Source organism: Hippoglossus stenolepis, chromosome 21, assembly GCF_022539355.2.
Source record: "Hippoglossus stenolepis isolate QCI-W04-F060 chromosome 21, HSTE1.2, whole genome shotgun sequence".
In the NCBI taxonomy this organism is placed as follows: domain Eukaryota; kingdom Metazoa; phylum Chordata; class Actinopteri; order Pleuronectiformes; family Pleuronectidae; genus Hippoglossus; species Hippoglossus stenolepis.
Genome location: NC_061503.1, coordinates 2,071,607 through 2,098,775, shown reverse-complemented (window position 1 = coordinate 2,098,775; position 27,169 = coordinate 2,071,607). Strand labels below are relative to the sequence as shown.

At 41.6% G+C, this 27,169-nt stretch overlaps 1 protein-coding gene across 1 annotated transcript in view; it reads right to left on the bottom strand.

Annotated features, from left to right (window-relative positions):
- Positions 1–1,534: 1,534 nt before the first annotated feature.
- ryr2a (ryanodine receptor 2a (cardiac)) overlaps positions 1,535–27,169 on the bottom strand; it is a 162,231-nt gene continuing 136,596 nt past the window's right edge. The window contains exons 89-114 of the mRNA XM_047338421.1: positions 23,739–23,819; positions 23,298–23,386; positions 22,766–22,894; positions 21,906–22,010; positions 21,428–21,509; positions 20,823–20,981; positions 20,210–20,364; positions 19,331–19,546; positions 18,946–19,218; positions 18,284–18,490; positions 17,892–18,206; positions 17,270–17,340; positions 16,903–17,053; positions 16,532–16,618; positions 15,719–15,988; positions 15,501–15,631; positions 15,208–15,250; positions 14,324–14,457; positions 13,736–13,796; positions 13,189–13,335; positions 12,381–12,515; positions 9,434–9,590; positions 8,296–8,360; positions 8,059–8,159; positions 7,368–7,419; positions 1,535–5,979 (exon numbers count right to left, since the gene is read on the bottom strand). Coding sequence (XP_047194377.1) covers positions 5,884–5,979; positions 7,368–7,419; positions 8,059–8,159; positions 8,296–8,360; positions 9,434–9,590; positions 12,381–12,515; positions 13,189–13,335; positions 13,736–13,796; positions 14,324–14,457; positions 15,208–15,250; positions 15,501–15,631; positions 15,719–15,988; positions 16,532–16,618; positions 16,903–17,053; positions 17,270–17,340; positions 17,892–18,206; positions 18,284–18,490; positions 18,946–19,218; positions 19,331–19,546; positions 20,210–20,364; positions 20,823–20,981; positions 21,428–21,509; positions 21,906–22,010; positions 22,766–22,894; positions 23,298–23,386; positions 23,739–23,819 — 3,512 coding nt within the window. The 3' untranslated portion in view covers positions 1,535–5,883. The remainder of the gene's footprint in view (positions 5,980–7,367; positions 7,420–8,058; positions 8,160–8,295; positions 8,361–9,433; positions 9,591–12,380; positions 12,516–13,188; positions 13,336–13,735; positions 13,797–14,323; positions 14,458–15,207; positions 15,251–15,500; positions 15,632–15,718; positions 15,989–16,531; positions 16,619–16,902; positions 17,054–17,269; positions 17,341–17,891; positions 18,207–18,283; positions 18,491–18,945; positions 19,219–19,330; positions 19,547–20,209; positions 20,365–20,822; positions 20,982–21,427; positions 21,510–21,905; positions 22,011–22,765; positions 22,895–23,297; positions 23,387–23,738; positions 23,820–27,169) is intronic.

The following is a 27,169-nucleotide window of genomic DNA, read 5'->3' as shown; positions in this document are numbered from 1 at the left end:
AAGATGGTCTGGTCTACAGAGTCTTTCTGTGATCGGCGTCACCACCAGGAAGAACAAGCGTAGAAACCTCCGATAGATCCCTCTGCAAGAAGTGCAATAGATGCTGCGTGTAGCTGACTTACAAAGTAAGTGTATATACAACAGCATGCAGACTGGAGCAGCTGGAATTAAACCGCTGACCTTCTGGTTAGTGGTTCTACCACCTTGTCCAGAGCCGCCCGCTCTGACTGGCTCTGTCTTTTTCTTGTTTGTAAAGTTCTTGTTAGCTGCCTGCCCCCCTGAAATCCAACTATTGTTTTATTTCTGTGTTCAGAATCATCAGTAAAACTCTCTGTGTGCCTCTAAGTCGTCCACTGACTGTTCTGCGTTTGCATTTGTGTCTGAACAACCTGCTCACTAATTCTACCACTTATTACTGAAGGAAACATGCATGTTTGATATTTGATAAAATCGAGTCTTTGATGAACAAAAAGAGATTAAACTAAAAATGTCTGTGAATGTTATCGAGTTTGTGCAATCATTATTTTGCATTATTAATACTGATTAATAACATTATCAATTTTCAACAGAATTTGTTGTGCAGGATATCTGATTTTTTTACCACATTATCTAAATTTGAAACCCAGTGCTTCTTTGACCACTTTGCAGGAAATAGTATGTTCATGTCAGGGACCATGTTCATAATGAATTGTCATCTTTTAAATCCCAGATATTATAGACAGGCTTCAAGTTAATCGGCTGCTCTGAACCCACCATGCCATGAACACCACCTCGACCAGCAGATCTCATGTTTTTGACCTCGTACTGACACTGACTGATTCAATATTGAAATTCGAAACAAAGCATTTGTTACATTAGAAGCATTTACATTGTTTTTATTGATTTCTTTGATTACTGCTTTGATGTTTTTAAACTGCTCATGATTAAATATTTGACATATTCAACTTGCTCATTATTAATCACTAATAAAACTAAAGAATATGATACTAAGACAGTTTCCACACCTAACTGCACTTCCATTGTAAATTGTGATAATACAGATATTGTGATATATATAAAAAAGGAACTTTACTGAGTTTCCCTCAAAGAAAATCTGATTTATGTCATTTATTTTTAATAGAATTTACCGGCCCACTGTATAGCCTACATAAGTCAATTTGGCAGCTAACACAGTTTCCAATGTTGCCACTGATAAAAAGTGAATAGGGGATTTGATCATTTCTAAATCATGCAATTTAGTAATGAAGAAAACAACCATTGGCTAAAATGTTGTGCGTTTGTAACAAATGTTTGATTTTTCACCCAAATTCTAAATCAAATAAACAGATAATTTCTCACATCTTTCAATAAAAGCTTATAATGATGAGACCTAAATATTTGCATCATAAAGCTTTTAATATGTGTTGAGACTGTGTCAGAGGCGAGTTGTAGGTATATTGGTATATGTCACTGTCCACAGTATAGACAGCATGTTGTCCGTTCTCAATGAAAAGTGACCACAGTACAGAAACGTTGAAGTAACAATATTCTCCTCTTCACAAGTTAATAAAGTTTTATTTCAAAATCATGCAAATCCATTCATTTCTCATAGACTCTGTCCCTCTTTACACATTAAGTCTCAAAAGGTCAACATGACGGCCAACTGTGTGGCAAACTAAACATGCCCCCTCTGTGGTAAATATGGAAAATATTTATTTGTTTTTACATGAGCAAAATACCACTAAGTGATGGTATTATTCAGTCTGGTGATGGCCAGCAATTAAAAAAGCATAGGTATGACATTGGCATTGTATAACGAGCGCAATGCTTTATACAGAACACCCATAGTTGAATATGACGAACATCCACTGTGTTATTATACGTGTACAGTCATCGGTGCAACATGTAAAACACACGTGCATCCTCACCTAATGATAAAGGTGCAATCAGCTCGACCCCCCCTGTCTCTTTGAGTTCTTTCGACTGTATAACGGGATTTAATTTACAATACGGACATAATGTCATGTAGGAACTGAGTGAGGTGAGATTTTACTTCACAACGCCTCACAAATGTCAGAGCTGATCCTTGTTAAGTGGGTTGTTATTATGATGAGCCCAAATGTCCAGTGTTTAATACAGGCATTATGAAATACAGGTTAGACAGATACAGACTGAATATATAAACAGGAAATTGTAAAATAATAATAATAACAAAAAAAACTCAGCTCATTACAATGAGAATCATTTATTGTGTCGCAGCAGTTTGCACTTCAATCTATTTTATTTCACGAAGCCACAATGTCAAAGAGCAGAGCCACTTTTGTGATTGGCTGTAGCTGCAGTCTGAACGAGCTACAGCCAATCAGAGCAGTGGCTCTGCCCCTGGCTGAAAAAGCATTTCAAAAATAATAAGCTGAGTTTTTCCAAATGTATTTATTATTACATATGATAAATTTTGTCTGCATTTATTCATATAAATACTTAATTCACAATGTGTTACTGACTTTAACATTCAACACTTTGGGTTACTGGTTAAAGAAAAATGACCCCACTGTTTACTATTTGATTTTTCTCCGATTCTGAAGCTCAATTCCCCTTGTACACTCTTCACCGACGATCACTTTAGAGAGTGAGAGTGTCTGTTGAGGCCGAGAAGTGTCACCGGCTCTGCCTGTTTACACGCTGACAGAAACGTGACGTACAACGTTCAGGCAAAGCTGCGTCTTTGTCAGGTCGGTTCTGTGCAAAGAGCCAGGAAAACATGACCAAGTACTGCACCTTTAAGATTAAGTGGTGGACTAACTTAACAGAACAACCTCAGTTTTATATCCTTACCATTACATATGTAAATAAAATAAAAAAGTAATTGCTAATAAAAGAATAAATACCTCTTTTTATTTCAAGCTTGTTTGCCTTTGTTTGCAGTCATGTCCCGTACGCTCCGTGAACAGCTTCAAACCAAAAGATACTTAAACCAACCTGTTACTCAGAGTATATTTAACCAGAGATGTTAACTGAGAGAAAAGCAAGAGCCACTCTCTTTTTTTTTTGTCAGAGGGATGCAGCAAATGGGTTGAAGAGTTACAGTAAAGCCCACAACACTTAAATACAACATCACAGAAATCTTAATTCATCTTAAATAATCCTATTAAACAATTTATGGGTGACATAGATTTAGTGTCATTGTTATACTTGTTCATTAAACCCGCATAATAAACATGCAATGGCATTTTTTTTTCTGAGATAGTTTTTTGAGAATGTTCATAGAAAAAGAGTAACTCTGTTTGCTGTATTGCATACGATCATTAAAAAGAACGGAACAGGAAGAAGAAAAAAAAAACAGAAAAGAACAGAATTGTCATTATAAAAAGTTTCTTGCACATCATTTGCCAGCTCTGCACATACATTCAATCAACACACTTCCTGTAACTGAATTAGTTAAAACAAGAAGAAAGGAAATAAACTATCATTCCAATGATGATTCGGCTTTAAATAAATACTTTTCTGATATGATCCTCCGTTTGTTCTTTATTTGTGCATTCTGACCCAAATCGTGGAAGGTCCAAACTTTGCAAGTTGTGAAATGTCTTCTGAAAGATTCGTGCCTTCCCTTCACTTTGATCAGTGCCCGTCGTTTTGCTGCTTTACAGTGAGGGTCTGACAGTTACAGTACAAAATAGAAATAAGTGATCGTGCCATCCCACATACTGATAATGGATGATGGGATGTCTGTACCTCGATGTTGTCTCTCCTGCACTGCATGAGACAGAATGTATGTGTGTCCTTCAACAAAGCTAACAAGAAGGATTCGTCTTGAAAATGGAGGCATGGCAGCATCACGAAACGATGAATACTGGAGTCATGAAAACCAGTTACGCTGTTGGAACAGTCACGTCACATACACGTAGCCTGTTCTTAGTCTGATCCAACAGCTCTGTAATATATATATATCCCCTTAGGTTGTTTATGGTCTATTAATCTATTTATTATTATTTCTAATATTGGTCCACCAGTCATATCTGTGAAGGTAGACCAAACGTTAGAAATACCAGTAGCCAAAGCCAGTACTGAAGTTGTAACCGATTCTACACTAGTGACACACGCCACTCGCCTGCTGATCGATGTCCCCATGTGCTGCTGACATGGGACTTCAGTACAGTACAGTATCATTAAACTGATGAATTGAGTCATATGGAGCTGTACAAAATTGTAACACTCCATTTGCAATTCATAAAGCTCTAAAGCACGCATGGATATTTCTACTCGAGTTTGCACATGCCAGCCATTTTCCTTTAGTCTTCTATAAGAGAGTCACGAGGACATTTCTCTCTCCATCCTCCCTCCATCTCTAGGGCTCCCACGCGGCATCGCCCAGCTTCCCGGGCTTTATTCTGTATTTCTGTGAAGCTAGCCAGCATTACTCTCTCCTCCTCCAGCGTGCATAGCTCATTCCTGGCTTAGTAAGGCACTGTATCCTCCTGTCTCAACCTTCCCCTCTTCTTCCGCCTGTTCACCTATCGTCCATCTTTCGGCCTGCCTTTGCTGTGCAGGAGTGAGAGTTGCTCCACTAACAAGCAAGTGCAAACTTCATAATTCAGCTTTTAACAGACAAATCCCTTTTTTGCAGCTTTGGTATTGCTTTTCATAAAACTACATCATTTGATTAACAAATATACTGAGCTAGCCCTAGTTAAGTAGCATTCATTAAAAAAGAGACAGTCTTCCACCAGTGGCACCAGGAGACCTTGATGTCTTTTTACACACCACAACTCGAGCACTGAAGAGTTGGACAGAACAAAGCCAAGTTTGTCTGGACGGTGGTATTAGTGCGTTGGACTGGGATGGACTGCGGATCCCAAAGATGTTAATAATGGATTCAACCAATTGACAAGCAGAGTTTGGGGGACCTTTATTCATTTCTCTGACCTGTGAAACAGAAGGTGGAGGTAACTGGCGAGCTGATGGAGAACAGTGATGCTGAGGTTCCAGGTCCCTCAGCTGGAACAAAATGGACTTGCTGATCATGTCGCGAGCACTTACTTAAGAAGCCCTTCACACACAGTGTTGGCATGTACAGCCTGTGGACTCAGTATTAACATCTGTAATCTATACCTCAACTCAGTCCAGTTCAACAGCCCAAGTTGTGTTGATTAAACTCTGTGGTACTTGTGGATTTGAGTCCTATGAGAAGGAACTCTCACGTGTACCGCAACCTAAACACTTTCCATAGAGTTGAATCAAACCATCATTTCGTTGTCGTAACCTCTGGCCATGGAAGCTTCTAAAAGGTCCTATTTGTTGGCGAGCTGTTGTGTTGGATTACAGCAGGTTGTAGAGATGTGTGTCCACCGCCTGAGCCTACATGCAGCGTGCATTGTACACATGAAAATTCCAAAACATCAACCTTCTTATGTCTGCTCTTTGTGTATCCATCACTGTCCTGAAAGTCTTTCAGGAAGTACGCTCCCTTTATCCTGCTTCCACTCTCCTCTGTCCATTTACGGGTCCCTCCCTTTTCCCTTGCTCCATTATTCCTCTGTATTTTTTTGCTTGTTACTGTGAAATAAGAACAGGATAAAGCAAAAATGTCAAAAACTATTGTACAGCATACACTCTGATATTTTCTCTGTACAAAGTCCTCGAAGCATTCCAAACAAAGTGGTGGCAGAGCTGGCAGAGTTGACTGTCTGGATGAGAACGAGCTGGGAGGAAGGCTTTAGGGCGGGGCCTGCAGAGGAGTCCCTCCTGTACTGGGAAATGGAGCAGAGCGCAGAACCTGTCGTCTGGTAGAGCGTGGACTCCTCAGAGAGCAGTGTGAAAGGTTTGAGGGTAATTAGAGGGAGGATAGAGAACCTCCAACAGGTGACAGTGTGAAAGGGAAGGGTCTGTTGCTCCAGGAACAGATCAGTTGAGCTGATCCTCATACTGTTTCCGGAAGCAGTCCCCAGCAGGGAAAAACTCCCAGCAACGCTCCTGGTACATCTTCCATACGTAAGACTCCTGGAAGACAGACAGAAGAGGAAGGGTTCACATGTGGCAGCGGCTACAATGTTATCTTATGGGGCAACTATGACAGTCAACGAAATGTAAACGAAAAGTACATTTTTTTCACGATCTACAGGTGTGATTCCAAATGTTTTTGGAAGTGCCATTCGTTTAAAAATACCAGAATTTCTCTTCAAAGTGCTGACCCACAAATGGCTTCAGTATGCTTCAAACAATGACATTTCACCACATGTTGGTACTAAACCTGAAGGCAGGGTTAAACGCCTGCTGTCACGAAGAGAGCGCGATGCAGGGAATCAAATGGGGATTAGAGCTTAGACTCTTGGAACTGTCTACCCTTGAAGATCATAATTTCATACATCTTTTACAGCGATGATACAACAGGTATGAGATCCAGTTGATCAACTGATCGGATCCAGTGACTGTAAATGAAGATGGATGACGTGTGTCCACTTCCCCTCACTGTACAAAAATGAAGCCCAAACATGTCTGATAGGAAGGCTGCCATCTTGCACTGGTGACATCATTTAGAGCCGAGGTGTTTGCAGTAGTGATCTTGGAATGGGGCCACAGTATCAAGGTCACGCCGATACACCCGCTAGATCAATTGTGAGTCGGCCTTTGTTGAGGTTGTGAACCAAAACGTCTCAGCCTGTTACTGCAGCATCAAGTAACTAATTAAAAATAAATTGAAGACATATACTCCAGCCAGTCACCAGGGGGCGATGCAGATGTTTTGGCTTCTTTTTTGGCAGCTCTCATATCGTCCATCTTTATATAGAGTACAGTCATTTATCAAACACAATCAAATAAGACAATAGAGTCTCCAGCATGCAAGTTTTTCCTATTTAGGAATTTTAACCTTAATGCAATGCATGCTGGGAAGATCATGTAAATAAGCTAAACAATCGATTGCATATTCATTCAACTCGATTTCTGATTTTCAGTTTTGAAATGGAAAATTCCGCAACCTAACATTGAAAGTGACAAACTTATTAATTACATTTAATTACACTGAAAGTGAATTTACATGATTTTACATCACAAACGATAACATTTTCTGTGTTGACTGTTTCCTCACTTTCATTGAGACAAGAGACTAGCTTCATTTGTTAGAAGAATTTCATTTTTTACTTGAAATGCCAGGGATTTAAGACCTAACAGTCTATATTTGTGATTTACACCTAAACACTGTACATTTCAGTTTTTACAGGTCAGTATCTGACACTTTCTGAAGCATACTGAGGCTTTAACAACGCCAGCCACTGACAGCAAAGGTCAGAAACTGAAAGAGGTTTAAAGTGGAGATGTACTTGACACATGACAGAATCACAGTGTTCACTGTCTATCTGCTGAGACCGAAGGGAAATGAGCTGCTTTACCTGGCCTGTGTGCTCTGTTTCATCTTTGTTGATGAGATACATCACAAAGAATCTGAAACACACACACAAACACACACACACACATCAGAATAACATATCCAAAATTAACACACAAACAGCAACATGCACAAACAGCATCTGGTGTTAAAATGAGCACTTCAGTGCTATTGTATTGACACACAAGCTCAAAGATCTGAGCAAGAATTTTACAAACTACCGCCTAAAACCGGACTGTAATTCTAAAATGCAAAGCTCAAATGTTAAAGTAATTCAAATTAACTTCTCACTTTCTTCTTCTAAAATAGAGACATCAGGTGAATATGTGGCAACGATTTCGTGCTAAGAGAAGTTGTCACATCTTGGGAGGTCACTGAAGGTCACTGAAGGTCACTGAAGGTCACTGAACTCACTCTAATGTTCATGAACCAATTTAAGTTGACTCAAGTGCAGCATTACCCTGCTGGACGTAACCACTGGAAGATGTTAAACCGTGGCCATGGAAAGAAGCACCAACAATCATGTGACTGAGACATGTTACTGAGATGATTAGATCTCCATCATTCTGATGTTTGATGTGACGGCAGCTCCTGACCTTATATCTGCAGGTTTTATATATTAGTAATCAGAACTATGTATGTACAGTACAAAGGACTTGGTGTGTGCACAACAACACATGTACATATGTACTCACAAGTAGTTGGCTAAGTTGTGCTCCTGTAGCGTGTGCGTTTCAAAGCCGTGCGGCACTGTGTCAAAGTAGTCGTTACCTATTCCACAGATAAAACATTTGGTCTGGAAGAGAAACATGGAAATGTTGAGTTACGTCATCAAACAAAACATTAAATGGGTTAAATTTATGTTTTTTTTTAGAATTGGTGATCCCCACTGCTCTACTGAGCAAAAATAGTGTGTGTGTGTGTGTGTTCACCTCCATGTCTTCTTTCACTTGTTCCTGCTGGTCCCTCAGCTCTCCAAATGCATCAATGATCAACCCTAGAATTCCACAGAGCACAAATATGGTTTGAGTCAACATTCATCTTGCCTAACTCGCTTCTTTACGACTGAAAAACAACCACCCGCAAACTGAGAGTGTGTGTCAGCAAAGTATTTTTCTTCTGAGTGCCAGAAGCCTCTTTTTTTATGCAGCTGCCTTGAGAAAAATATTGTTTTTGTGCGGCCAATCCGAGCGCATCTGAGTGAAAGTCCGATGGGATGAGGAGGGACTTGTCACAATGGTAACCGAGAAAATGGAGGAAAAGCTTGTTCTGGCTTCTGTTACTTACTGTAGAAATGGTGGCGTCTATTAAGGGTGACAAGTGTCCAAAATTTCAAACTCAAAGCTACTTGTATTGTGTTGCATGGTTCTATACTCGTCAGTGGGAATGCACCTATACACTCCTCATACCAGGTATGAATACAGAGGTACTGAGGCACAGCATCTGTCTGTCGTGAGCTGTCTCACAGAAACTATTATAGCAAAGGCTGAGGAGCCTGTTTGTGGGAGCAGATCAACCCAACTCTTCATGTGGAGCTTTTCTCAAAGTGAACTTGGTGTCAGACAACGCAGGGACAAGCTCATTCTCACAATGTATGAGGACAAGCATCCTGTGATGGGTCAAGTCAAACAGGCGTGTTATACAATGATGGAGGTACTGTTGTTATAGCACTTTTTTAATGAGAGGCTCCACAGAGCCCTTCCACTGCTTTTCTGTCTCAGAATAAACACCATAGGGAAACAGTCTTCTGTTTTATCCAATGGAGTTTTTCATAGTTATGATCACAATTCTAATTGTTACTATGAAACAACTGGAGAAGCATTAGGACAAAAAAGATGATCATTCGGTCTGTTGTTATCACCAACTATTGTGCTATACGTTCATATACTCCCTTCTTATATGTCTGTCAGGTTCTTACAGGTGTGTGTGTGTGTGTGTGTGTGTGTGTGTGTGTGTGTGTGTGTGTGTGTGTGTGTGTGTGTGTGTGTGTGTGTGTGTGTGTGTGTGTGTGTGTGTGTGTGTGTGTGTGTGTGTGTGTGTGTGAGTGTGAGTGTGTCTGGGAGCTCTCACCCTGGATGATGGCCAGCAGGATTACAATGACAAAGAAGAAGAAGGTGATGTCAAAGATGATGCGATAGATCTCGTACTCATCACCTGCGGGGTCTTCAATCTGGTCACCGATCCCGCCGCCTGCTCTCACACCGACGTACATGTGAAACATGTAGCACTGGGAGAGAGGGAAGGAGACACAAAGAGGGGGACATTTGACATGCTGAAATATAAAATAAAAAAATAGCACATAAATGCAACTATTTTAAGAAAGATATATGCTGCACCATGCACACATTGTTGAAATTTGTGATTTGTGATGTTGAGCTACAAACTTATTGTGCTACAATACATACATACGAAGAAAATAAATGAGGGACAAAAGCTCTAAGTGTTAAACAGCATACTGTGTGTAGAGGGAACAGGATGCAGAGAGGAGCTGAGCAAGAGGCTTTAACGTGTGTGTGTGAGAGAAATGCTAAGAGAGGAACATGTGAGATCAGCTCAGATCCTCTCATCCTGTTTTCACTGTTAGAATAAGAGAGAGGAGGAAAGAGCACATCTTCCTCTATGGAAGTCAGGAATACTAGTCAGTATATAACTGGTGATATATTTCAAAAACTACATAAACAATCTCAAGACAACAATTCAATTCTTCATAGTGTCCTTCGGGGGGGGCTTCTGACTGTGTGCCTATCAGATCATGATCAGAGTTTAGAAAACACATGTATGTGTCAGCACTAACAGTGATGGTGGTCTCAGTGATGAAAAAGGCCCAGAGCATCATTACATCTGGGAACATGCAGCTAACTGGATGAGTTTAGGGACAAATGCTCCTGGAGTCAACACTCCTCAGTTAGTTTTCTGGATTGCCTCCCTGTAAAATTCTGAATAGAATCCCAAATCCTGCTTCTCACATACAAAGCCCTTAACAATCAGGCCTCATCATATATCAAAGGGCTCATAACACCGTATTGTCCCAAAAGATCCCAAAATACAGGCTCTCTTGTGTTTCCTGGAGACTATATGGGTAGAACAGGAGGTAGAACCTTCAGCTACCAGGCTTAAACTTTCCTTTTTGATAAAGCTTATCTCTATAACATATAAATCTCACTTTTGTTATTTTGATTATAACAACCAGTCTGATGGAGCTTAAATATGACGGATACACAACTGTTTCTGGTCTCTCTCTCTCCATTTCTCTTCCCCCTCCCCCTCTCTCTCTCTCTCTCTCTCTTCTCTCCCCTCTTTTCCACCCACCTTTCCTCCTCTCCCCATTTTTCACCCCAACCGGTCGAGGCAGATGGCCGCCCACTAACTCCTGGTTGTGCCAGAGGTTTCTTCTAGTTAATGAGGTAGTTGTTTTCACTCCAGTCGCCAAATTGCTTTTTAATTGCTGGACCTATTGGGTTTCTCTGCCTTACTATGTAAAGTACCTTGAGATAATGTATGTTATGATTTGGTGCTAGACTAATAACATTGAATTGAATTGAATTTGGGTCCAACAAGCAACTTTCACAAGACCACATTCACATCAATGTTACAGAGAAAGGTTTTGTAATGAGCTGATCATTCACAATTATGACCTTGGACTTTATAAACTCGGAAAACCTGTTGCTGCAGCGAAGCTTTTAAAGCCAGACAAGGTCAAACTGTTCCAAAGTGTCAGATTGTCTCGAAGAACTGTAGCAGGGCCGAGTAATCATCATCATCGTGATCATCTTTACCATCTGACATCAGGCACCTCACCAAAGAGAAGCAGGTCCAGCCATCTAATCAGAAGTGTGATGTATTTGTTCAATAATTGATGGCATGGTGTGTGAAGGATGTAATAAAAAATGTAATGGCCCTTGAAAGGAACATGGTTCCCCACCGCTGCTGTGGACCAGGCAGAGCTGCCACCTCTGGCCCCTTAATAGGAAACAGAAGAACTCTACGGAATGCTATGGGTGGCTGACTATAGAGGATTAGAGTGTGTGTGTCCTGAAATTTCCGGGTGACAGAAGCCCCCCCTCCTCCCAGCCCCAGGAAACACAACATGGAGCCCTTATATAGTATTTGTTTCAGATGGCTTGGCAGCAGAGAACAGGATCATCACAGCTGCAATTCATTCTGTCTTTACCTGAGTCCTCACTCCATCACTGACAACATGTCCACTTATATGACACATGGTTACACTGCCTACCTGATTATACCTGTTGATGCAATACAACCTCTGTGCAACCGTAAAGGGATATAGCACCAAATAAAAAAAAAACTGCACTTTAAACCAGCATGAATCCCAATAGTATCTCATTCTATAGTTAACCTGCTGACCTCCCATGATCCCCTCATGAGGCCAGATACTTTACCTCAAAGAGAGCCATCACTACAAAAGGTTTGAAAGCATAAAAATCATCTCTGCTGTCATGTGGACTGTTGATATTCCTGCAAAGATAACAAATGCCTGAAAAAGACACGGACAAAAAAAAAATGACCAAGTAATCTTAGAGCAGCTCAGCTGGACCGTAGACAAAGCCTGAGGGTGAACACTGTCAGACTCAAAGCTCTGACCCACGACTCTCGGTCCATAAATGGAGCTGGACCCTGTTTACTGACAGGCTCCGCAGGATACTTCCTACTTTGACTGAGGCAGGGTTTACCGACATTAACAGCCAGAATAGAGCAATGAGACTGAATCGCTTAAAAGTTCTGCTCATGATCTTAATGTCCAACGGTCAAAGATAAGGTACTGATTTAATATTAAAATCAGTTTCTTAAAGAGGTCATCAGACATGAAGATTTCTGAGAACAGGTCCTCATCACACCTGTGCCACGTCCACAGGACTGCTGATCCAGCTCCATACATCTCACTGCAGAAACATCCACCACCCTGATGCTTCTCCTGCCTTTACCAAAACACTATGCACCACGTACGTCGAGCGTGTTTACATCCACAGTGCAGACCCAACACACTTGTCATACTCACTGTCAGCATGTCGTCACACTTCATGTCTGGCAGTTCTCCGTCTTCGCTCTTGTTGTAGAACTTCCTGAAGAAGTTGAAGGCCACTACTGTGTAAAGGTACACGACCACTGCTAACAGGCCGACTGTTAACACCAGCTGGAAGACAGGAGCAGAGGCAAAGTGGCCATGATACACAACCGAGTCAAATTATAATAATGATCTAAAAGGTTCTATCATACTACTACTACTGCGGCCATCTTTAACTGCTATTTACTACATCCTGTGGATGTACATTACATTACTTCCCATTAAGTATTTTTGCGCTAATCCGGTTTGCACTACTCTCATCCTATCCACTGTGTGCCTTCTGACCTCATACTATGTTGTACTGCGTACTATGATTTGAGTACTTAATATGTTGCATACTTATATGCTCGGTTTTTGCATACTTATATGTTCTGTCTACTCATACATTTTCAACGGGGATCAGAGAGAAACAGCATTTCAATTCGGTCTATGTCCTGTATATATGGCAGAATTGACAATAACGTTGACTTTGACTTTGATTAACACAACATTCATTACTTTGATGGGAAAATGATATTTGACTTTTTATTTTTAGGCTTTCTAAACTATGCCCAGTCATTTCAGTTTGCTAGAGGTGAACCAGTCAAGTTCTAGACTCATCTGAAGGATATTTAAAGCAGGATCCACATGATCTGACACAATGAAACTGCTTTTTTAAAATGTATTAACAATTTCAAAATGTAAATATTTAAAGCTACAGCACAATAAAGTGACAGAGTCAGAATACTGTGTAGTTGTTTACCTGTTTGCCATTGTGTGTGACTGAGGACAGGATGGTGCGAAGTGTCTTAAAACCCATGGCGATGTCGAGCAGATGGGCAGCAAAGAAGAAGTTGTTGTAGTGACCCAGGATGGACATGGTCATATACCAGGCCAGGTACAGGAAGGACTGCAGGAAAGTTGGAAATTGCATATGTTATCCATAATTGTTAAAAAAATAAATCAAATTAGCAGATAATTTTGAAAATAAAACAACGAAAATAAAATAATATTTTTCTTTGTCCTCATGTGATCCCTGAGGTGATTATGACAAACCAGTTCAATGTACAGAACCAAAAGATACACTGTGACAGAAAGTTCAGTCTTTCAGTTGGTTTAAACATCACAGTTTTGGTGGAAAAAGCTGATACGATTGAGGTATTGTAAATCTGCTATATGGAAAACTAATGGGGGAACTGGATGTTCAGAAATCCATCCATGATAGTATTTAAATTAAAATATATCAGTCAGCATTCTGCAGTGAATCCACAAACGGGAGTCAGCCATGAGTTGTGTTTCTGAATACCTACATTGTCTGTGAACACAACCCCCAGCTTCCAGATCTGGTACTTGACATCAATAGAGTTCAGCCTGTTAACAGGGGAGAGGGAGAGGGAGAGGGAGAGGGAGAGGAGAGGAAGAGGGAGAGCGAGAGGGAGAGGGAGAGAGGGAGAGGAGAGGAGAGAGGAGAGGGAGAGGGAGAGAGGAGAGGATGATCACGTGTGAGCAGGATTTCTTTCCTCTGGGTTTATCCTCCAAGGCAGAGCTTACTCTCAGGATGAACTAAAATCCTACTTGTACTATTTAATCAACTCTTAAATTGTTATATGAAAGATTTGGACTTCCTGCATATGTACAATAGTTAATGTAACATTTCCATGTGTCTGGATGACAACCAGTGACTGGCCTCTATTTGCTGATATGTACGGGTACTTGAGAGAACAGCATTAAACATGTCTGCATTTTTAGCTGACACACACACACACACACACACACACACACACACACACACACACACACACACACACACACACACACACACACACACACACACACACACACACACACACACACACACACACACACACACACACACACACACACACACATTGACTCACACAGCAGCCAGGGAGCTGTCTCTCCTTGGTTTCCTTTTTTTGTGAGCGTCACTGAAGTCGAGTGCAGCCTTGTCCATTCCCAGCAGCTCACTGATGCGGTCGTGGCCGTAAAACTCCCCATATTTATCCATCACCTGAGGAAAAGCAGCATTATTTCAATGAAACACTTTCAAGTGGAGAAACATTTCAAACAGCTTTTCTAATTTTATTTATAATATATATATATAATTTCACTCGAGCTACCCAGGAACAGGTGACGACATTTTGCAATCCCACTGACATACTTTGATACAAGAAGCTCACCAGCACATCTACTGTCTCTCTCTCTCTCTCTCTCTCTCTCTCTCTCTCATGCACACACACAGACGCCGTCCTGATTAGTAGCTCGGTTCACTACAACAATCTAAAGGTTTAATAGATTGACAGATCACATTGGAATTTGAACCTGGATGGTTTTTGTCTAACGTGATATCCTAGCATGTCTTCAGGGACACTCAGTCATGTCCCTGTAGACATGACTGACAAGACAGAGACACAAGCTGAAAAAAGAGAGAGAGAGAGAGAGAGAGAGAGAGAGAGAGAGAGAGAGAGAGAGAGAGAGAGAGAGAGAGAGAGAGAGAGAGAGTAAATTCTGAGAGATGATATTAATGTGGTGGACAGCGCCCTCTGTCTGGAGTCTGAACACCACACACAGCACAACAGGAAACTGTACTGCAGTGTGTGAGACGGGACAGTTATTATGAAGTTGAATGTTACTGATTAGAGACCATTAGAGAACATTAATAACCTAATGACGTCTTAGTCAGTCTAAGATACATTCATTTTGTATATTATCATGAATGTATATAAGATGAATCTCCAGAAACAAAAACATTGGCACCTACCTTCCTCTTCACAAACTTATCCCAGTAGTTATTTGGGAAAGATCTGAAAATCACAGGACAAGAGCTTCATGAGTTGCATCCTCTCTAAAGGTGTATTACAACACAGAGAACCATCAGCACCAACAGAGAGGGACAGCTTGGTTCACTGGAATGAGAGAGGAACCTCCACCAGGAGTTGAACTTCAGGTTGCAACCCCCCGTGCACCTCTGGCTCTGCACACATCTCTAAGTCAGTGGCACAAGTATTAACTCATGCACACACACTCTCACAGGGACACAGAGGCTGTACTCACTGTGTGTTGATGACCAGTCTGTCCCACTGCCCCTTGATGTCGTCTTCAGACGGTTGCTCCGTGATATAAAGGCCGTCAAATTCCAGCTTCCTGGCCACCTCCTTCTCTCGCTTAAAGATCACCAGTGGCACCTACATCACACACAAATGATGTATACTGGAAACAGACTCCAATATTTTGACATTGTCCCTGCTATGTAGAAATAATAAATAGCCTGCCTTCAGACAGTAGTATCCAATAATACAGAAGAAAGAGATGACGGTGTGCAGGATGGCCAGGATCCGTAACATGGGCTCCATGTACCCGGTGCTCTCCTCCAGGACAAAGTGGACTGTGACAGGCTTTCGGGGCTCCCCAGTCGCATCCACCACCTCCTCCTTCACCTCCACTGCTTCTCCACTCAGTGGATTCCACTGAACGCTGCTGTCTGGTTGGCTGTTGGTGTACGTTACCTCTCTTTCCTCAACCACAGATGAGGATGTGGACACCTGGTAGTAAGGAAAAAGCAGTAGTACTAAAGTTAAGTTTGAAAGAAGAAAAAACACGACAGTCAACATGTTGGAAGGTTTGATACAAGTAACACATGTGCAATGGTGTAGTTATGCAACCTCTGTAAAAACCTTGAACATTGTGTTCCAAGCTTTAAACAGTCATTTTAAGAAGCCCCTCCTCCAAACTTTCCATTTTACAGTTTTTGATACTTGTAAGTTTGATGCTGATTGTTACGTCTTCCAAAGTTTGTCCATATTTTGTTGTTTTGTGTATCACAATGCATTGTTTTGCACACCCATTTTTTGAAGGGCAACAAATAGTAGCTGTATGTTATTTATTATTATTACATTACATTTCATTTAGCTGACGTTTTTATCCAAAGCGACTCACAATAAGTGCATTCAACCATGAGGGTACAATTTTCTTCAAGAAAGCCAAACTACAAAATGCTCTATGTAAGTGCCATATGAGTGCAACTAAATATATATATATATATATTTTTTATCCAAGGTGTAGTCGGGGGGGCTGTATACCATTACCTTATAGAATAAGAGGATAAAGTTGATTGCAAAGGCTACAAACAGAGCCAACATCCTCATGTTGTAGAAGTTCCGGGCAAAGTAGTTCTGCAGGGAGACAGAAAGAGGAGCTACTAATGTGGTTCTCAGTTAAAGACAGAGCAATTTACTGTTACACTTCCAGCTCCTAATATAATACTTTGGTTCAAAAATGTGCTGTTCACATTAAAAATGCATTAACATCATAGCTCTCCTTTTCTCTTTCACTGCCCATGCCGTGGGCAACCAGTGTTTGATTAAATGCTTCAATCCAAAGACTGGAAAACACTGAGTAGACAGAAGGTGCACTGCAGTGGAAAAAAGGACAGAGGAAGAAGAAGAGTATGGTTTACCAGCAGTTTCCTCTGGTAGGCTATGATCTTCTTCAAGAACGCAGACTCCTGCAGATCTGGCTCATCAGACCTTGACGTGTGATGCCTTCTTACTTTTGGCTTCATCTTCTCATTCTTCTGTTGCTTCTCCTGCTCCTCTACGTGTGCAGCCCTGAAGTCACAACACAACACAGCTAACAGTACTAATACACTGCACTCATATATTCCCACACACATGCACATGAACATATTTCTTACATATAAAAATATATATAAATACATCAAATAAAACAATCATTGATCAACTTCAGCAAATGTTGTATTTAGCTGTACTTTAAGGTCTACACACTGGCTTGTAACTATCAGATTCCATAACATTTGCACATACGCTTCTGTTTTATCAGGTTCACATTCAGTGTCCGGTGTTGCTTCCTTCTCGTCAGAGGAAGAGCCCTGCGACTGAAACAGAAAACACCATGAGACAATTGAATTGTTGAGGATTTAGTCACTGTGACTGTGCGTCAGTGTCACTGTGAGGCTTGATCCTGGACTGTATATGTACAGTAGATGGATGACATGTCAGCTCCCGAACATGAAGCTAGAACACCTGAATCATCCCCTAGTGGCTGGATGCAGTATAGCTCATAAACCATGCCTCTTCCACATTAGCAGGTGGGACATGGAGTGGGGATCGAACTACAAAATGAACGACCCTCTCTACTTCCTGAGCCACAACCATGTACTGCGGCTCCACTCCCTCATCATCACTCCACAGAGACTCTGTTTGGCTTCATTTTTGTACAATAGGAGGAAGTAGACATGTGTCATCCATCTTTATATTCAATTTATGTGCTTGATCCTGAACTGTGATATGATCTCTTGACTTTTCTTATGGCACCAGCATGCTGACATTAACAGCATTCTCAGAGCACAAATTGTAGACTCTTAGGGGGCAAAAAGGAAAAGAAAGAAAAGTTTGATGTTTTCATATTTACGTTTTCTCTTCTTACCGGATGCCTCCGCCTGAGCTCAGGTGGAGGTGGTGTGGGTGGGGTTGGTGGGTTTGGAGAGGGAACCGGGGAGTTGAGCAGTTCAGTCAGACTGGCGTTGGGGTTATGGGGGGTGATCTTGTATTGGCCACCTTCCCTTCTTAAGTCCAGACCAAAAATGTCTGACAGCAGCTCGGTCTCACTGGTGTTGACTGCCAGATCGGCCAGGTCCTCTTTCGGGGAGCTGCGGTCAGAGGGTCTCTTCTCTCGGTCCTCCCCTTCACCCCGCACTTCGTCCTGGGTGGGGTCAGGCATGTTGGCCAGCAGCTCTGACACCTGTGGATGAAGGAGGTTTAGGAACAGCTCTCTTAGTATTCAGTATATTTAATGACTCTGCTCATAGGATCACGTACCTTTATGGTCTTGGCCCCTTCTACCAGATTGCCGCCCATGAAGGTGTTATAGAAGATTCGGAAAAATCCTCGGGCCACACTGAACGCCACATGGAGAAGGCCCAGCAACACTGACCAATACAAGGAGACCAGGGTGGTCACCATGTCCTTCACAGTCATGTTCTTTATCCTCTTCATCTGCTTCTTCAGGCTCTTCATGGACAGCACCTGAAAACAGGGAAAAGGTTTGAATGGAACATCAACAACCATGTTTCCTCCAACAGGCAGAAATCCAATAACAACCCTGTGGATCCTTGGTACACCTCTATGTGCACTGAACCCATCACAGAGAATCTTCCCCAACAACAATATGTTGCTGGCCATAAGGGATGTGTAATATGTCACCTCTTTGGCAATATTGAATATAAAAAGGTTGTGCAATATGTCGTCACTGTCAGCAGATGTGTATGTGTATATGTGAAATGTGGCATGTGTATGGAAGTATTACAGGCCAATGTGTAAGAGATTTTATTTCATTTCATGTGAAACTGCAGGCTGGACAGTGCCCAAAGAAAATTTCCCCATGGGGATGCCCAAGCCATCCACCCAGCACTTATTGTTGTGTCTCTGACCAGATAATGAACACACACACAAACACACACACACACAGCGCAGACTCTCACCTTTAACAGCAGCATGACGTTGTATCGCAGAGCCAACAGAGCCATGTACACTGTGGTAACAGAGAAGAAGCCCATCTCAGGATTCTCCTCATCCGGTTTCTCCCGCTCACTCTCCTCCTTCACCGCTGAGCGCTCACCAGCGTCCGACATCTGAGCAGCCAGCTGCATCTCAAAGATGGTGTCTTCGCAGAAATTCACAAACAGCTCCATCTTCTCCTTCTCCCCTCCCTCGTTCACCACGTCAAAGATGAACTGACGCTTGGATTCTTTGACCTGGGCACAGGGTCAGTAAGTGAAAACGGAGCTGCGAGGAAATCTGTTGTCACCAATTCCTAACAAATCGACTGTTGTCTATCTGAAGTGACAAAAACCTCTAAATCTTTACCTGAGGTTTCTCCCACTGTGTTCGACTGGACTCGCTGATCTCAAAGTAGACCCGCTCGATGCGCTTGGCGCTGCCCATGATCTCGATCCGGCCCAGGTAGGGCTGGAAGTAGTTGAGGACGCTCTCTGCCAGCTCCAAGAAGGTCTGCAGCCGGGTGTCATGAGGCATGTGCTCCGACAGGTTGGTCAGCAAAACCGCCACATTGAAGCCAATGTCCTTTTGAATCACAGTTTAAAGTAATTAAAGTCACTACATAAATTTGAGACCAGGCAACCTCCATCCTGTGATGAAAGAGGAAGACACTTAATTTATCACAGGACGGATAAGTTAGGGCGTCTGGACCAATCATAAGACTTTAGTACTTTAAATTGCTTTCAGAAACAATGCAAAACAGTTTCCAAGCATTGAGATGTGATTCAAATGAGTTTAAAGTTTATAAAGCATGAAATCAAATGCAGAAAATGTAGCGTGTGGTTTTAGCTTTTTCTTGTGCCGAGACTAATCTCAACTTAACCTAACTCAACAAAGCAGGGTCACTTTGAAGCTCCTCCAAAGCAATAAAACAAATTTATGAATGAATGTCTTCATCGACTGATCTGGATGAGCCACACAGATCAGTGAGAATTCCAACAAATGACCTGTTCTACTCTATTTATTACTCCTTCATCCAGCCCGACAAATGGAAAGGCAGAAGAAAGAAAAAGAAGACACAACAACAACAAGAGGGATCTCCTATTAAACCCCTTATGAGATTGAAAAACAATTCTCTAAAAATAGACTTTAATAACAGAATCTAATCATTCTGATGGGCTTACATTGGGACTTAGCTTAAGACCCTTTTTAGACTTCTTAAACATCTGAAAACATTTAGCCATTTACCTTGGCTGGCTCATGAAAGCGCTCCACAAATTCTTCATAGTCCAAGAGTTCGTTCTCATCAGTCTCAGCGCAGGAGAGCAGGAACTCTGTCTCCGACTGGGTGTAGTGTTTGTGGCTCTCCATGGCCTTATGGAAGTCCCTCTTGGAGATGACACCTGGAAAAGAATTTGTACGTCAGCTCTTGTCACAATTTGTCTCTGGGCTCTCTTGTTGTGTCCTCCAGACCTGCCGTTACCTCCTGCGTCATCTGACCTGTTATTGTCTACAATGTCAGTGTACCTTTTATTTCCTACGTTAGATTACCCGCCTGCAAGCTTGCTATATTATTAGTCTAAACTGCCTCCATGTTGCCACTGCTCTTATGATTTAACCACTTGTGCGCCAAACATCCTGTGTACATGACTTCACATGTCATAACCATGAGCTCACAAGTTCAAAATAAGGGCAGCATTTATCTACCTGCTCCCAGTCATTTTCTAAATGTGTCCCTCTGTTCTCTTGACTTTCTGCACTTTGGGCTCTGTTCCCTCTTGTTTGGCTCTTTTAACATTCCAATGATAAACTCCGATGAAGAGACAAATGTGAAGAAAGAAAATGTTTTGGAGAGCCTTGCCTTTTCCGTCAGGGTCATACTCCTTGAAGGCATCCGAGGAGGTCAGATCTTTCAGCTTGAGGAACATGTCAAAGAACTTGAGGATCATCTCCACATTGTTGGAGGACTCTACCAACATGTCCACCATCTGCTTCCCGATAGTCCCATTCACCACATTACCTGACGAAATAAAGAAACATGTTTAACAGATTTTAGTTTTCATGCTCCGAGCCACTGGAACAGTCCGCCAGAGGATATGAGAGCAGCCAGAATTGTTGACATTTTTAAACATAAACTTAAAACCTACCTCTTCAGTCTTGCTTTTGACTAAAAATGCTCTTTTAGCCATTTTGGTTGTAATCATTTTTCTAACAGTTCACTCTCTTTTATCAGTATTAACTATATTTACTTATTCTTACTATATTTATATCTCTGTGTCAAGTACCTGCCTGTTTGCTTATGACATGGCTCAGTTTGTCTTAGTAACTGACAGCTGACTCAGCGAGCGGTGTGCTGTCACATTCATCGCTAGCTTTAGACAGAAGTTTAGGTTTGCTACATGTTTAACATTTTTGTATCTGAATAAGGTTTAACACATGATTAAATGCTCATGAACATAAACTTACCTTCCAGCATAGACAGCAGCATGACCACCATGTCTTTCTGCAAGTCCATCAGTTCCTTTAGTAACTCAATCTGACTGGAGTCCTGAAGAAAACATACTCAGACTTTAACCATCCAGCAAGAACTAGCTCATCATTGGGAGAGGGATCCCTCACATGTGGCTCGCTGAGGTTTCTAAGTTTTCTACCCTGCCAAAATGGATTTCTGTGGTAGTTTTATATTTTCTATACAGATAAATTTGATTGATTGCTTGATTTTGTTTGAACAGTGATCACATATCTCTGCTGCTGTTCACTAGAAGCATTTCAGTCATGAATTTCTACAAACGTATTTTAAGCACTTGCTGTCTTCGGATAGTTGAATGTTGGAGACAACATTCAACAAATGTGCCTGGTCAGCTGCAAACTAAACATTACCATTACAAGAACAGCATCTTAGAACTTTCGTCCATACACACCCACACACTTGTTTTTATCTTACCTGAGACAGTTTCATCTGCATATGAGCGAAGACGTGGAGAAAACCAACCACAGCATCCCACAAACGGCTATGGGCCAAACTCTGCTGGTTGCCAGTGCACGGACCCTTCAACATCACAAGTAAAGAGTCACAATCGCAGCTAACACACTTTACTCAGCAGGAGTTTAAATATATATATTATTAGAATAGTACACAGAATATTATAGAACATCAGGGAAATGTTGCTTTTTAAGATTTCATTTTCCCACAATTTAAACTTTTTCTTTCAGACATAAGGAATGTCAAAATGTGCCTATTGTAAACATTCCTGTCACTTTCAATCATTTAAAGGAGACATATTATGCTCATATTTAGGTTCATAATTAGAAAATCACTTCCCGGTCCATTGCTACAGCTCCTTTTGTCAGCCTCTGTCTGAAATGCTTGGTTTTAGCCCCTGTCTCTTTAAGCCCTCCCTCCTGATGAAGCCCTGTCTGCTCTGATTGGTCAGCTGGCCCACTCTGTTGTGATTGGTCAACCGCCTCCAGCGTTTGTCAAAAACGACACCTCCGCTCTAGCTCTGCCTGGCTTTGTTAGAGGGCGTCGCCAGATTAGCTGCTAGGCGTGCATTATGCAAATGTGCTGTGACATCACACCTGATGTCATGTGACATCACAAAGTATCGGCCAGACTACTGCCGAGGTCTTTCATGACTTAGGGATTTTTGACTTGACAGAATTTTTAAACACAAAAAACGATATATATCACACTACAGGAAAGATAAAGTGAAAAAGCATATAATGTCTCCTCTAAGCCATTTTAAAGGTAATACAAAGAAGGTGCTATAAGGTTCTACATAAAATGACAGTAGTAATACCGACCTGGATGTACTCAGTCAGGGTATTGAACACCTGCTTGGCCACATTAATTGCCTTTGAGAAATTCCTCTGGCCCTGCTCGTCAATAACATCTTTGCCGGAATAATACCAGTAGAAATCACTGATAGACTCCTGGAGGAGGGGAGAGGGGGATAGAGAAGGGGTCAGAGGAGGAAATGAAAAGAAGAAGAGAATGAGACAGATTCACCATGAGATAATAAACGGAAGAAGATTATTAACACAGTCAAGAGGCAGTAGAATGGGGCTTTGGAGCATCATGTGACAAATAAAGAATCAAGAAAAACATAACATCTGAGTAACACAACAACAAACATAACGACTAAAGAGAAATGCCACTAAATGTCTATTAAAACACTTTTATTATCTGGATTTTATTTGTAATATTTTTTTTAATCTGCAGACATGATAGATTTCATAGCTTTTAGAACAGAATGTATGATTTCTGATCTTTTTAGGTTCAGTTTTGTACAACTCATCCTTCATGGAGCAGCAGCTGTGAACGACAGGAACTGACCTGGACTCTGAGGAGGTAGTCAACAGTAGAGATGATGATGTTGACAGTGGTGTTGTTCCCTGTTTGTGTCCTTAAGTAGTTCTGGAAGTCTGAAACAGGATATCACGAAAATCTGGCAATGTTGTGATTGTAAAAATGTCTAAAACACTGTTGTAGTAAAATATCATATGGCTCTGACTCAGACATATGAATAAGACCCACATAGGAAAAGCTTATATCCATATAAAGGGGTCATATTCTGAGTACATTGTGGAGTAATTGGTGTTTTTTGACACATGATAAATCACACTTTTCTCACAATCTCCTCAGATAAACCAGCAGTGCCAATTTTCTGTAGTTGTATCAGCACATCATCATTCGTGAATGAACCTAAAACTTTAGATTCTCAGCCATATTCCTAGATTGATCCGTCACTAACAACACACACACAAGGTCACACACCTGAGTTGTGTCCTTCACAGAGCAGCTGCAGGAAGCGGAAAAGGTCACAGGTGAACTCATCATCCTGCATGACCTTCTCACCTGGCCAGAGAAGAAGAGACACACACGCACAAGCACACACACACACACACACACACACACACACACACACACACACACACACACACACACACACACACACACACACACACACACACACACGTGCACAAAGCAAGACATACATGCAGACACACATGGGCACACACAAGAACATGAGCATGTGCAAACACACGACCAACGCACACACACGTTCATATGAAGAGACACACACATACACATGAAAAACAAAGTCAGAAACAGAGAAGACAAAAGCAAACAACAAACAGGAAAGAGGCAGAAAGACAAGAAGATGGAGAGTGAAGAACTGTTCAAAGATGGAGCTAATGTGATCAAATCCCCAGTATTGTTCTGTCAGTCAGTGAAACCAGTCTTATTTTACACAATCTCACACAAATACACACACTTGGATGAGCAGTGGGCAGCCACGGCACTTGGTGGTGGTCTGAAGTGCACTGGTCTTTAAACTGCAGCATTTTATAGTCAGGACTGGATTTGGGCTCCATTCATGTTTTTTTTCCTTTTCAGAGCTGTTTATACATGGTTGGAAATAAGATGCATTGGTTTGAGGATCTGCTTTGATTCTGCACAGATTACAAATACCTGGAGGAAGTTGAGGGCAGCTGCTCTGACTGTGTTAAAATGCTGCTTTGAACCATGCAAAAGAAAAAGGTCAGAGGAAGGCTGATGGGACACTACACAATAACTCAGTACAAGAACAACATGAACATTGACAGAATACATCCATAAAATATGACGACAAAGTGGACAGGGCTACAGGAGGAAAGTCTGTCGGTCTGAAACAAGACAGAAAGTGCACTTTTTCATCTTCAAACTGTTCTTATCTAGAGCTCAGTCCACCACAATGTGCCATGTTCAGATTCACTCATCATGGCCCATAATGTGTGATCACTTTTGCTGATGTCAACCAAAAAACTAATCTAACTGCATCTGCTCAAAGAATTCTGAATTTAATTGTTGTTATACACTGCTCAAAAAATGAAGGGGACAGTTAATCATCACGTCAATTAAACTTCTGGGACAGCAAACTAGTCATTTAGGAAGCGTAAGCAATTGTGAATCAATTTCACCTGCTTTGGTGCAAATTTAAAGGGACAACAGTTGGACTGGAGAGGTAACAGCGAGGCAAACCCCAAAAAGGGAACGGTTTTGCAGGTGGTTGCCACAGATCATTTCTCTCTCTTTATCCTTCCTCAGTGATTTTTCTCATTTTGCATTTTGCTAGTGACATTCTTACAATTGGTAGCATAAGGCCGGACCTGAGGCCCACTCAGCTTGCACAGAGAGTCCAGCTCCTGCAGGATGGCACATCTATGCATGCCATCGCAAGAAGGTTTGCTGTGTGTCCCAGTAGTCTCAAGAGCATGGAGGAGATACCAGGAGACTGGCCATTAAATGAGGAGAGCTGGACACGGCCGTAGAAGGGCAACAACCCAGCAGCAGGACCGGTATCTGCTCCTTTGTGCGAGGAAGAACATGGGAAGCACTGCCAGAGCCCTACAAAATGACCGTGCAGCTCGATTGGCATTCGCCAGAGAACACCAGAATTGGCAGGTCTGCCACTGGCACCCTGTTCTCTTCACAGATGAGAACAGGTTCACACTGAGCACATGTGACAAGTGTGAAAGAGTCTGGAGACGCTTTGGTGAACTGTGCTGCCTGTAACATCATCCAGCATCACCGGTTTGGCAGTGGGTCAGTGATGGTCTGGGGAGGCATATCCTTGGAGGGTCGCACAGACCTCCATGTCATAGCCAACATACCCTGACTGCTGTTCGGTGCTGGGATGAAATCCTCAGAGTGATTGCCAGACCTTACGCTGGTGCAGTGGGCCCTGGGTTCCTCCTGTTGCAGGACAACGCCTGCCTGGACTAGACATTGTTGGGATTGCATACAGGCATGTGGTGGCCATACACACGACTGAACAACCTTATGAGTTGTCGTGATACAAATTCAAGTTGGATCAGCCTGTAATTTCAAATTTTATCTTTGATTCTGTTATGATTTTGAATCCAGCCCTCAAGGGGTTAATGATTTTGGTTTCCATTGACCATTGTTACGATATTTGGTTCTCAATGAATGTTTTGTTCATTGAGCTCCTAAGTGTTCCCTTCATTTTTTTGAGCAATGTACATTACTTTGTAGTAACAACTAGAAAATGATCATTGTGATATATATCAGCTCCTACAAAGACAGTAAATGACACAAGCATTGATAACAGTGACCCAGCAGTGCAGTGTTAAGCACTGTTGCATTAAGGCCAGAACCTCGTGAGTTTCAATCCAGAACCTGTGTAGGGAGCACCGAGCCTCTCACCCAGTGACAGCTGGGAAGGCCTCCAGCAGTAATTTAGAGTTTCATTTGGCACCAATAGATGAAGACTGTGCCGCCCTTCCTGGTCCCATTCCGGGCAGTAAAATAATTCATAATTTTTTCTTTTTTCGCAAACGTCACAGGGGCCTGGTAAGACTGGGCCGTGATCTTTGCTGACTGAATAAAGTAGCTCACACAGTGTGTATTAGCAGCGCATTTCTAGGTTTTGTTGTGTGATTTTGTATATTTTGTGGCTTTTCAATGACTAAAGTTTACAAGCTGAAAATACAATTTAGTGATTAAAGTAAAGGCACTTTCAGGCGTGATAACAGCAGAATGATACACTGTTGATACACAATTTATCTCTTTATTAATAAGTAAGAAGGGAATCTGTGTTATGTCTCTACAGGTTTCTTAAATTATTAAAAACTTGAAGGTCTGTAGGATGTGATGCATAATAGTACAGAAAACGTCTTTTTTGGACAGATATACAGAATGTATCACTAAAACCAAATCAAGAAATTAAATGCTGTGCTGGGGGGAAAAGAAGCCAAAATACAAACTCATAGACAAGGACAGGTTTTTCAAATAAGGTTTTGTCATGAAGGACAAGTACACTGTGTACAGTACGCAGCTCAGGGAGGAGGGAGGGAGAAAAGAGGAACAGATGAAAAAAGCAGGGTTTGAATATCTTTCTAAGAGTTTATTTTCTAATAAATCTCCACTACACTAACACTACATTATCCTTCAAACGTAGGTATTTATAAATACTGCATGTCCTACAGTGTTATTTTGTCTTTTAGTTTATAATGGTCGGTCAGTTGAATTAAAGGGACAGTTCAGCGAAAAATTAAAATTCAATCATCATCCACTCACCCCTATTCTGATGGAGGGATTTGTGAAGTGATTGAGTCCAGAAAAATGTCAACTCTGTTTACCCCTGAGACTGCAGAAGTGTTTTGTGGACTCATACACTTCACCCACCCCTCCATCAGCAGAGT